At 31.2% G+C, this 12,777-nt stretch overlaps 1 protein-coding gene across 2 annotated transcripts in view; it reads left to right on the top strand.

Annotated features, from left to right (window-relative positions):
- Positions 1-11,540, top strand: part of LOC127714196 (sulfate anion transporter 1-like) — a 30,896-nt gene extending 19,356 nt beyond the window's left edge. The window contains exons 12-19 of one of the 2 annotated variants that reach the window (XM_052220215.1): positions 1,272-1,378; positions 1,957-2,026; positions 2,832-2,996; positions 4,294-4,539; positions 5,843-5,897; positions 6,648-6,763; positions 7,501-7,586; positions 10,084-11,540. In XM_052220215.1, coding sequence (XP_052076175.1) covers positions 1,272-1,378; positions 1,957-2,026; positions 2,832-2,996; positions 4,294-4,539; positions 5,843-5,897; positions 6,648-6,763; positions 7,501-7,584 — 843 coding nt within the window. In that variant the 3' untranslated portion in view covers positions 7,585-7,586; positions 10,084-11,540. The remainder of the gene's footprint in view (positions 1-1,271; positions 1,379-1,956; positions 2,027-2,831; positions 2,997-4,293; positions 4,540-5,842; positions 5,898-6,647; positions 6,764-7,500; positions 7,587-10,083) is intronic. The other variant, XM_052220216.1, reaches the window with a different exon arrangement.
- Positions 11,541-12,777: the final 1,237 nt, after the last annotated feature.

The raw sequence follows: 12,777 nt of genomic DNA on the forward strand, positions 1-12,777 counted from the left end.
AAGAGATCACTAAATTTAATTAGGTATAAAATTTGTTCTATTGATGTTTTTGGAAATCTGAGACATGGTTTTGAAGATAACTGGTCAAGTAACAACATATGTGAAAATCAGGCATATGGGGGCACCCATCTAGGAGCTAATTTCATTTAAAACTACATTTTCATGACAAAAATGAATGTGTCACAATTGAATAAATAAGGATTTTCCTACTTGTACCCCATTAACTTCGATATAATTCAAACATGTACCATGCTTCAGGATTGGCCTTTAATCAAAAATCAATTAGGTTTTGACCAGTAAGAAAGCATTCCATGTGAGCAATTCTAAATATATAAAGAAAATGCTCACCCTATGCATCAAAAATCAGATCTGGCGGGAGATGTTATATCATTATTGACCTAGCTGTAAGTCAATTGCTACTGATATGGTCAAAACTCCGGCCACCATGATAAACTTTGACTATTAATGATCTCAGAAGTTTAATTACACATTGCATTTATTTTTTTTTCAAAATGGATTTTATTCTTTTAGTATATAAAATAATATATTTTGATTTTTGCTTTGTTACAAAAAGTAAGTTATGCATGTGTACACAAAATGATTAGTTGGTCAGTCTAGAGGATCCTTATGGGGGATTTCTAGAATTACAATTGTATACAATGAAAATATGGTGTTTTACACAAAGTAGATTTTTTTCTTTTTTGCAGTTTGAAAATGAAATATTTAATTTGTATTTTCCTTTAAAAAAGAATTCATATTTAAACATTCTCCTCAGGAAATTCTAGTATAAACATCAGCAACATTAATTGTTGTACAATTATCTTTTTTTAATATCTGTACATTTATATTTTGATTCCCTCTATATCTTCAAATAGTGTTTTTTTTTCTCCTGGCAGCTCAAATATAGAAATGTATTTTTATTTGGAATTCATTATCTTCATTTTTCCATAAATCCCTAATCCACCTCTTTTTTCATAACTGTTATTTTTATTGCTGGTCAGTGGTCATAAAGCTACCAAATGATTCTATTGATAAACCACATGTTCTTATCTTGTATCAGTCAGACACCTGCATTTGTTTATAAAACTAATTATCATCAAAACTCATTAACAGTGCAAGATATGTAAATAAATTTTTCTTCAGTGGTTTTGGAATATTAAGAAGTAACAAAAACAGCTGAAAATGAAATTTTGATAAAATTTAGTTGCTTTTGTATTGTGCTACCTTAACTACTGATATTTACTACATGCATTTTATCTTATACTTTGTAGGTTATATGGATAGTTACATTTATATCAGTGGTAGTGTTCTATGTAGACATTGGATTGTGGGTAGGAATTGGCTTTTCTTTTGTAACAGTTGTCGTCAGGACCCAGGTGTAAGTTTGTGCTAATATAATTGATTGTATGGATTTGTACATTCTCTAAAATCTTTTTTTTTTAATATTTACATCTTGCATGTTGTCTATTATTAAAAATTTACAAAATTTATCAATTTTCTGATTTAAATTGCTTGAAACTCACTAAATCTGCAAAACCGCTTTAAATTTCAAATGGAATACATTGTTATAAAACTGTCTCCATTATTTAAAAAGTCATAATAAGAAAAATGGTTGACCGATGTGTCGTCAAATGGATGTCACGAAAACAACCATACACAAGTCAATCATTCGATTACTTCGAACCCCCCACACAGTGTTTATCGTATGGAAACTGAACTGTTTTTTTAAATCAGTGCGAATCTTGCATTTCACAAATTCCCGACAGTATAAGTTACAAATGTAAGAAAAAAGAAATAATCATTGATATAAATATGACTCATGTCTGCTATACAAGCTGTTTTTGAAATCGTAAAAAGTGAGATCAAATTTGCAGTACAAAAGAATAGCCTTAACATTTAGTTAAAGACATTATCCTAATTGTTGCATATATATTAAATACAGGATTTATTTTTCAGTGCTAAGGCCAGGATATTAAAGAAAATCGATCCTGTTAATGCATTTGCAGATGAATCTAAATATATTAAGGTACATATATAATTGTAATGGTATTTAGTTATGAAACGGAAATTTTGAAGAACTTAAGACAGTTTTTTTTTAACAGAAAAAAATAATGGGGGACACAGTCTTTCTCGTAGATAAAAACCCCATTTTCAGTTCTGACATGAAGTGTCACCGATCATATGATTTCCTCCGACAACTTTATTTTAAACCTAAAAATATGGTACAAGAATACAGAAATGTAGAAAATACCAAATAACAGTATTTGAATGGGGTAGAGTTTCAATGTAGAAAAGTACAACAAAAATATCGAACTCCAAGGTAAATTCAAAAAGGGGGAATTCCATAAAAACTGACAAAATCAAACCTTATCAACCGACTACTTTCCAATATATTCTCTTGGGTTTAGCAACCATTTGATGGGACTTCTCTATGGTAGTCAGTAACCCATTCACCTCCTGCTCCATGGTATGATAAGGAACCCGTACAACAATTGGTCACATGATAAATTAAATCGACTTCCAATTATCTCAGAAAACTTCAATAAAACATAAGTTCAAATGAAAGTAAAGTTGAACAGTCTGGATATTCCCAAATATAATATATAGCAGCACCATAATTGTCATCATCATGAAACGAACAACTGTATAACTTAATTTCATTTAACTTACAGACTCGTCATCATGATAAGCACATTTGTATAACTTAATTTCATTTAATTTACAGACTCGTCATCATGATACGCACATTTGTACAACTTAATTTCATTTAACTTACAGACTTATTATGATGAAACGAACACATGTATAACTTGATTTGATTTAATTCACAGACTCGTGGATTCTCGGGAATAAGGATTGTTGGTTTCAACGCGCCACTGTATTTTGCTAACGGCGATCTTTTCCTCCGACAAGTGTATACCTTATCCGATACCAAACCAGAACGTGTAAGGAAACAAATAAAAAGGCTTGGATCCATATCGGAATTCAGAAGACAGGTATGAAAGTAAACTTTCTTAAAAAGATGTTTTAAAACGTGTTAAATGTATAAATGAATGCGATCTTTATTAAGTATCGCTGAAGTTGCAAGATTCTAGACAATATAAATGAATTGTTATGATGAGGGTTTCAAAGGAACTCACAAGTTCCTACTAGCAATTGTCTCAATTATTTTGTTGAGTATCGTATATATATTTACCAATTTTCATTAAATCGTGAAAAGTTTATCAGTTAACACATGTAACACATGCGATCAGACACAATATTACCTATCACGAAATATATACAACAAAAAAATGTCTGTTTCAATTTTTTCCTTCCTAGATATCAAAGGGACGACAGGTCGATGTTTTTTCAGTTCAAAATTCGGAAATATCAAATCTGATTAAAATACAAATCCTGTGTCCATACTTTACTTACAATGATCTGACAACACTCTGTTCTTCTTTCTGTTCTGGTAATTATTACTTAAGCCAATGAAACTTCAGCCTTCAAATATTTAAAGGTGTATATCATTACGTCAAAACCAGAGGATCCCGAAAGATTTTTAAAGCAGAAAGTAGAATGTTAGTTACTTGTTATCGAAGCGTGGACACATGATCTGCAGTTCAATCAGATTTGGAAAATATCGTTTTTTTTGTCAACGTTTACTTGTTCCTTCTAACAGAAGTTCCTTAGAAAACTGTGTTATAAACAATGCTATAGTATCTTTTCCTGTTAGAACAATCATTCCATACCCAATATTTCACCAGGAGCGAATGGTGTTATATCTCTTCCAATGGAAATAATTTTTCGGAATATTTCTTCCATTTATATCTATTCTATAATATTATAAAAGTTCTATTTTTCATTACATTTTCAACGCTTACGGTATCATACATATCGCTTTAGACTTTAGAGGAGTAACTCCATTTTCGATTTTCTACAAACAAATTGACGGTTGTTGAAGGAAGAACTCACCAATTCTGTTGCGTATTCTGGTTAAGTATGAAAACGGCTACAGCAACAGATATGGTGGCAAGTGTTTTCACGAAAATATCATAGAAATCGGTGCTCAATCTATTTTCAGTCCGGAAAACCTAAAGACATGTTTGTTTTGGCCTTAGGAGTACTGTACATGTTTATTATTTTAGTTTCCTAGCAGATACATGGTTCCGATAATAGTTTTATATCATTTCCATTCCGCCCTTATTATATGACATACCTATATTTGAACCAAAACAAAAAAACGTACATGCTCATATAATGTTTTATAAAGATCAAAGTCATTCTGATGTTGTTTTGTTTTTAATCTAGAGTTCCCTCAAATCGCTAGAGTCTATATCATCATTCCGTTCAGCTCGTTCTGATTCCTCGACTAGAAGTTCAAATACAGGAAACTCGTTAGAAGAGAATGGATTCTTGCCAACATCCAATGATCTTGCTCCAATGGGAAGACCAATAGATACCAGTATGGCCGACTGTGGATACGTCCATCATATAATTCTTGACTGTTCCTCCATATGTTTTATTGATACGGTGGGCGGAAAGATTCTTAAACAGGTAATGTTTCGAATCGCTTCTTTCTTAAGAGCTGATTTGCTTTGGACCTTACGATAACCGTAACATATACGACTTCTTAGATGAAAATATTATCATTTGAATCAGAATAAGTTTATTGTTAACTTCTTCGCCATTTGGGGCTTCAGCAGGGTATGCCTTTAGGTCACAAGTTCATGTTCTAAATTGCCTCAGGTCACCAGGTCACTTTTAACCAAATTTGGCAGGTTTATATTTTAACAATAAACCTGTGGTAAAGGTCACAGATCCTTGTACATGAGACGTCAGATCGTAAGGTCTCCTGGCACACTCCAAGGTCGCAGTTCGGAGTTGACCTTGTTCGAGCCACTCATTAGGTCTCTTGTTGAAAGTTGTCTTATTGACAATCATATCACAGCTTCTTATTTTTCTTTTAACTACATTATTAGTTTTTAATAGTACTAGCTGAGAATGAAATACTAAGAGAATCATCACACTGGATAAAGATACTTCAAACTTTAAGTTCCTGCAGAAAGTAAGAAAACGTATGATATGACTACAGTGTGTGAAATGAGCGTTTCTTGAGTGACATTCATACTGTACCTCTGATGAATATATTAATGAAGTAAAAACCGTATTTCAAAAGGACGTAGTGGCTCAGGAAATTTCAACCTTGTCTCGCCTGGTATTATTGGCTAATACTCATTCTAAAAATTGTTTATATGTTCATAATTCACGCCAATGCTTGTCTGTTTATACCTAGGCTTATGATAGGTATGTTACACATGTTAGCACATTGTACATAATAGACATCAAATAAGACAAAACAAATCAAGTTTTGAACAATCTCATTTAATAAAATACACACAAAACTAAGCGTCTCAGTGAAGAGCAAAACAGCATATTCGTTTTGGCAAATATCACGGCAGAGGTATTTATATACTGGTAATGGTGAAATATGCTTATAAAAGAAAATACAAGCAAAATACAATATCCACCAATTTAAATCCAGGATACATATGCAACGTTTTGTTATCACACTAATTGAGCAACTTTTTCTCATCATAATTCTTTGGCATCTAGTGCATTGTTTTATCATTAGCAATCGTACCATATTTCCATTTTATGATAACTATAGTTTAAAGGGAGGTAAATGATATAATTGACAATGTAGTAATTATTTTAACAGTCAATTCTAACGTGACCAGTCAACTATTTAGCTAATACTTCGAACACTTTCTGAAATGAAGAAGGTAATGGAGTAGACAAGAAATGATTACTTTTAAGTTGATAAAAAATAAATAGATGTTTAATTTATTTTTTTCAGTTGTGTGATGATTATAAATCAATTCATGTAACAGTGCTTCTGGCGTGCGTCTGTGGTATGTATAGATAAATTTGAAAATAAAAATAATATCGACATGATAGTAATAATATGTATGCATGTCCAATGTCATCAGTCAAAAATGGTTATTTAGAAATGTTGTTTTAAATTTTAATCGGTATATGCTTTTTTGATACAAATAAGTTATTTAAAATAATATATATTTCTAGTAACAATGGAGTTTTAGATAAATCATTAGTATCAATAGTTTGTTTTTAAAATTAAACTAAAACAAATTTCGACTGTCAAAATTGTGAAACATTGGGTTTGACAACTAAATGTCTAAGTTGTTTGTTCTCTGACGTAAGGTCACACTCAAAATAGAATCTGATGGAAACCCATGGAAAGAATAAAAGCACAACGCTTTGAATCAGGGTTCTGGCAAAAATATTGTTCATAATAACTGAACTATAAGTATAAAATGTCATTTATTTGAACGAGCCAATGAAGGGAATCAGACTGCACTAAAACAGTAAAAAAAAGAGAGATAATTCAAATTATTTTTCAGCTGCGAATGCTGAATCGGAAATTTTAAAATCAGTAAGGAGAGAAACGGTACTGTTCGTTAGCTGCGAATGCTGAATAACAATTCATAGTCGAGTTAAGGTGCAACAGGATTTTCAAAAAATGGCAACTATAACTGAAATATCTACTACTCTAAAATATTGTTTTATAATCATGTTTTGGTTTTTTAAGCACAACTCATGCCATTTTATTTGAAACTTACACATAGATATTCCTGTTTCAGATCAGGCATGGTCAGTGCTAGAAAAGACAAAGTTTGTGGAAAAACATGGAGACGTTATGTATATGACAGTTGAAGATGCAGTTACTGCTGCTAGACTTGCATCACCAGCAGAAGAGGTAGGCAATTATTTCAATGATTTCAGTTTTAAAATACAGCTATGTTTCATCCATAAATTTTGATATCAAATTTGTAACACTGACAATGTTTGCTCTACTAACAAATAAGATTAACAGCTTAATGACAATGTCAAATACACAGTAATGTTCATTAGTCAATAAGTTTTTTTTTATTTTTGCGGTATTGCAAAATTTTTAGAAAAGGTTGAATTGAAAATTATTAACTGGGACATGTTAAATCAGATGTTAAATGTTGTACACGTGTTTCATCTATAAAAAATTTGAAAAGGTCAAATAAAGATTTTGAAGAGCATTGAGGACCCAAAATTCCGAAAGATTTTGCCAAATACAGATAAGGTAATCTTTTACTTGGGTAGAACATCCTTATTATTTCCAAACATTCAAAGTTTGGGAAACAATTTCTTTATAATTATGACCACATCATTGTTAATTCATGTCAACACAGCAGTGCTGACAACTAGGCTTGTGATAACCTGTGGAAGGAAACCTCCACCAGCATTGGTAACTTTCATAAACGATAGGAAAACGTTCTTATATGGATAATGAGACGCTTGGAGCATAAACTACTTTTATTGGTCTCTAATATGATAATGAAAACTTAATATCTTTATAGGCAGTGGAATTTTTATAAATAACAGTAATGGTTTTTTTTAAACTAGTGATATTTTGTTTGCATGCACATGACTAACAGAACTAACAAATTTACGAATTTTCAGAGAAAATTGCAAATTTATCTTGATACTATCATGGAAGAATCCGAAATTAACACAGAGACACAATTGATTTCTGTTAATACTTGACAGTGAGTAATGGGATTCAATGGGGATTATTATCGCTACTTTCCCACATACATTTATTTGAACTACTTTTTAGTTTTAGTTGATCGTATTATCATATACTGCCATCTTATTAATTTTAAATGGTGGTAAAGGCTAGGAAAATGAATGAACGGATATGAATGGGATTCACTGGGAAATACTATCGCTACTTTCCCATATACATTTTCTCTCAATCTATTTTTAGTTTTAGTTCATCTTATTTTCATATACTGTCAGCATACTAATTGAAATGGTGGTAATTACTTAGAAAATTAATGAGATAATATGAGCAGGTTTGGTCATTACGCGTTGAATTTAAACAATGAAAGAGACAACACTTTTGAGAACTCAAATAACTCATTCTGATCGGTAGTTTTTCTACTTAATTTCTCTTAATTTTGTTGCATCGATTTGAATGAATTTGAATAAATGGTACAGCTGCGGGAATATAAATGACACAATGATTAAATATGTTAAAATGAAAGTACTTAATCCACTATTTTCTACATAAGGAAATGCCTGTACCAATTCAGGAATATGACAGTCGGTTTCCATTTGTTTGATGCGTCTGAGCTTTTGATTTTGCCATTTGTTAAGGAACTTTCCGTTACCAATTTTCCTTGGAATTCGAATTTTTATAATTTTACTTTTGACATGAAAAGGCCAGTTTTGAAAAGTATAGAATTCTGTAACTTGTAAAATGAATAGAAGAATTGAAAATGTCACATGAAGACTACAGTTTCTTTTCGTAAAGAAAATATCGTTTCACTGTTACTTTTATGTTTTGATATAATATCAAAAAGTAAATGAAAAACAATAAACATATAATATCATGCCTGTACTTCCAGTCAGTTTTTGCCTTAATTTTTTTAAATACAATATTTTGGCACACCGTCGTATAATCTAAGTAACGTCAAGAATTTAGTTTGAATACCACCTAAAAGACGTTTTGCACATTCACAGGTTTTCATGATATTGTCTTACAAATATAGGTAATAGGTACAAATGTACCTACATTCGGTTGTTACATACAACATATCCTTTATTTGAGTGCACATAGACATTTTGACGTTTCAACTCTGCTATGTTGCTTTGAATTAAATGAAATCAATAAAATAGTACCGAAGAACTACTTAATATTTGCATGCAATTTAGTGTTATGTACAGTATATGTTCTTATTTTTAGAGAATTCAATACTATTTTGTTATTTCTAAATTATACTAATTTCTCTAATGGAGTGGTGCTTTGAGGTGTTGGTCTTTTATTGGTATGTTTTTCATATAAAATCTAAATGTAAAATAATGCAATCAGATATTTATTATTTCAATTATAAAACTTTGACAAACTCTTTCAATAGTTCAGAGAATTTCAGCAATTTTCCATCAACATTTTTTTTTCTTTTGCGATCTGTTGCTATTGACTATGAAAATGTGTTATTAACTTCATGAATTCGAAAACAATTATATATTTGATGGGAAATATAATTTAACGAAAGCATCTTCTTATGTAAAACATAGAGGCATTATAAGCATTACCACTTTGTGTCAATTCAAGCCCTATCGCCTATTGTCCTTTTTTAGTTGAGCAATAAAGTTACTTTTTCACCCAACTTGATTCAGCTCCCATTTGTGCATGAGTTGTCACTCCTGGATATGTATTGACATCGAAAATTGAAAAACATCATGCATATCTGTGGAAATACATGTTGACCAAAATTTATACTTAAAATTAACTGAAACTTCTAGTATCATACATGTACCAGACATCATACCATCGGAAATTGAAAAAAAGATTTAAAGAAAAGAAATGTTATACAAACTACTTGAAAGTTTCTAACCGAATTGAAGACTGTTAAGACAAAACGTGCTATAGCGATATGCGAGGATCTAAAGATGAAAAGACCTTTACATGTAGTGGACATATGTTAGGAAAGATCATTATTGAAAATCAGTGATGCTCTTGAAATATCCCATTTTCATTTATGCTTTTTAAGCAATCACGTGAAACTGAATTCAAAGTAACTGTGTAGTTTAGAAGCTAAGAATATGTTTATGAAAAATGTTGCCATAAACATACCGTTGACTTGTCAGAGTTTTATCCCTTAACCCCTTTAGTAATGCATACTTTGATTGACCACGTGATTGTTAAAAAGCCCAGGATGTAGGTTCAGAAGTGAGGCCATGAGTTTGATAACCTTCTGTTAATTTATTTTATGCAACTCCCCGAAACAGCGTCTTATACGTTAAATACAGAATAGGGTCAATGTTGGAATAGTTTATTTGATATTATATGTATATCTTACGAATAACCAATTTGGATAATCATTAAGAGTGCATAATAATATTATTAGATAGAAAGATTTCATAAATTAATAATAAAACTTAAATTCGTTTACTTGTTGTTAATTACTCTCTCATTGTGTTAACAACATAACATTTGTGAATATAGTATTTTAATAAACTTATCTTCTTTATTTTCAGCCCGAAAATATACACATGTAAATAAATCCAGTAGGAGCATACGGGTACCAGTTATCACGCATGAAATTCGAGCAGTGGAAAGTAAGGGTAAAACGAAGATTGAACTCCGATCATTGCAAAAGGACATACGAACTAATAAACCAGTGATTCCACATTGCACCATTTTAAGTTTCTGTTACACTTTTAAACAAATATTGTTTTAATCCCACTAGTGCCTCTGTGATACATGTTAAGAATATAACTTTACCCCAGAAATCGTTCATATGTTTATCCGTTTTCCTGAAGGTAATATTGTTAATTTTAATAAGCTTTATCGAGGTCATTATTTAGGTTTAATTCCTTGAGGTTTGGCAAACCACATTCAAATAGTTATTGATGAAATTAAAATAGAATATAGCATGGGCACTTGCAACACATGGTGTAATATTTGAATGATGTCTATTGTAACTCTTAACACTAGTATATTTTTTTTTTACAACTGTCCCCATAAATGAGTAACCCTAATAAATGCAATGCTTTACGTCATTTGCCAAATCAAGTTATACTTGTATGCATAAAGCATACTGTTTTGGTCATATGAGTCACTGACATATGGCAATGCATTTTAAAGTATAGTGCATGAATTTTTCTTCAAAACAAGACATTTCGTAATATTGGCATCATTGTTAAATATTGTTCATCTCACTTTGCCTTATTTATCACACTGTATGTATACATTTATTTTGTGTTTGCTTCATATTCTATTAATCTTCTTAATATGTATTTTTTCTTCCTTCCTTTCATAAACTGTTTATTTAATCAGGGTATTATGTTATGTAGAATAGATTATAACTCATGTCATTGTGACGAGTTCAGTGTAGATGGGATAAGTCACTAGTTGTTTTGCGCGTCCATGATTTTTTTTACTGTGTATGAAAAGACCATTGAACTATGTTCTTAATAATAAAAAATTTTATGTCTGTTTTTTTTTTAAATCTTCATCAGATACAAGGCGTTTAAAAATGTGATTGACATTTCACATATATTGGATTTTTTTTATTGCAATCGTACATGCAGCTGCACGTTTTGCTACTCGTTTTTAAGAAAGTTAAACGTTTTATTGTCTGAAATAGACTTTCTATTGAGGTTGATTTCATATGACCTGAAAGATTCTCTTTCAATCTTTCACATGTTTCAGTGATAGAGGGACCAATATTAGATTATAGGCTTGTACAGATTATGAACTTTAAAAATGTTTACGACGCCATATGCAATTTTCTTTATTCATCGTTGTTGCAATAGGTAAAATGCCGACACAGAGAACCAAAGATCGTTTGTATCGGTCTGCCAAAATAATGTGTATACACTGTACAGACTATAGATATACGATTACATGTGATATTCTTGTTAAACGGTTTTTTTGACGACATTGTATAATATAAATGCATTAACTGTAAATAAAAATATTGTTATGTTAATGTAGTTTTGTATTAATCGATAAATACCACAAAGGTTGACTGGGAGACAGAAAGATTGTCATCTCTGGACTTTCCCTTTCCTGCGATTAAATCCTTACTAAAGTGGGCTGTGCTTTTGGTTCAGCTGAATGTAGAGATTCCCAGCAACGTCTGTTCGAAATTGCAAGGTTAAATCCGATGAGTCTTGTATGGTTAGTGTCACGCACTCTGCACGTTTAAAATCCCTTGCAAAAACTCTCTGATTACCCGTATGTTGCAAGGCAAAAGTCTTCCTGTATTTAAATTATCCTTATTATTTAGTCGCGGTCAAAAATCCCTGCCCTTATCCCGGTTGTGACATCTAGCAGATAAATTGTTAATATGTTCTCGTCCTGAAAATGCATGGAATAAGTGTCACTGGACGTTAAGGAATGAACAATCATTCAATCAATCAATCAATATCAATATTGTATGAATTTCCATCTTTCAAATTTTCATCCATAGTAAATATGTTGTTCCCCCATGTTTTATTTGTTTTAAGGGAATATGATACAATTCTCTTTAGTGTTGTAGTTTATATACACCTGACATAAAGTATTACGTTAACTTACTACACAGTTTGTCAAACAAGATGATGTCTTGGGTAATAAAAATAGACAATGTTTAACTTTGGATGCTTGAAAGTAGAAAAGTTCAATAGTGCAATTTCTTTTGTTTGGCAAATATGAATATATGTCAGTGATTACAATACACACGACAATGTTCCATACAAAGTGAAGAAACCGTTCACACGAAACTCCGATGCTAACCGTTTTCTCATTTCATGGATCAAACATCAAATTTGTTGTTGTGGTAGTCTTTGCCTTTTTTTGGTGCAAAGCTTATGATAAATTATCGAAATTTGAAGTGGTGGTACTCTCTCACGGACACGACGGCCAATTATGTCGGAAGACATGCTCAATCGACGATTCATCTCAATTCTTTTAACAAAAAATGACAGAGATTACTAACACAACAAATTGTTATAAATAGGGCGTAGATAATGTGACGACAATATGTCGTAAACCAAGTTTTATTCACACTGAAAAAACATAATCCTAATAAACATTTATTTCAGATGCTAACTTGAAGATTCCTTGAATTTGAACTGTGATTTTGTTGGGAAAACATGCATTATAAGGCTACGAAAGTACCTGAAAATAGCGAAAAGTTATATATCCAACAACTTTTTTTTACATGCGTGCTTAAGGTTGCACTT

This window comes from Mytilus californianus, unplaced genomic scaffold, assembly GCF_021869535.1.
Source record: "Mytilus californianus isolate M0D057914Y unplaced genomic scaffold, xbMytCali1.0.p SCAF_9, whole genome shotgun sequence".
NCBI classification, from domain to species: Eukaryota; Metazoa; Mollusca; class Bivalvia; order Mytilida; family Mytilidae; genus Mytilus; species Mytilus californianus.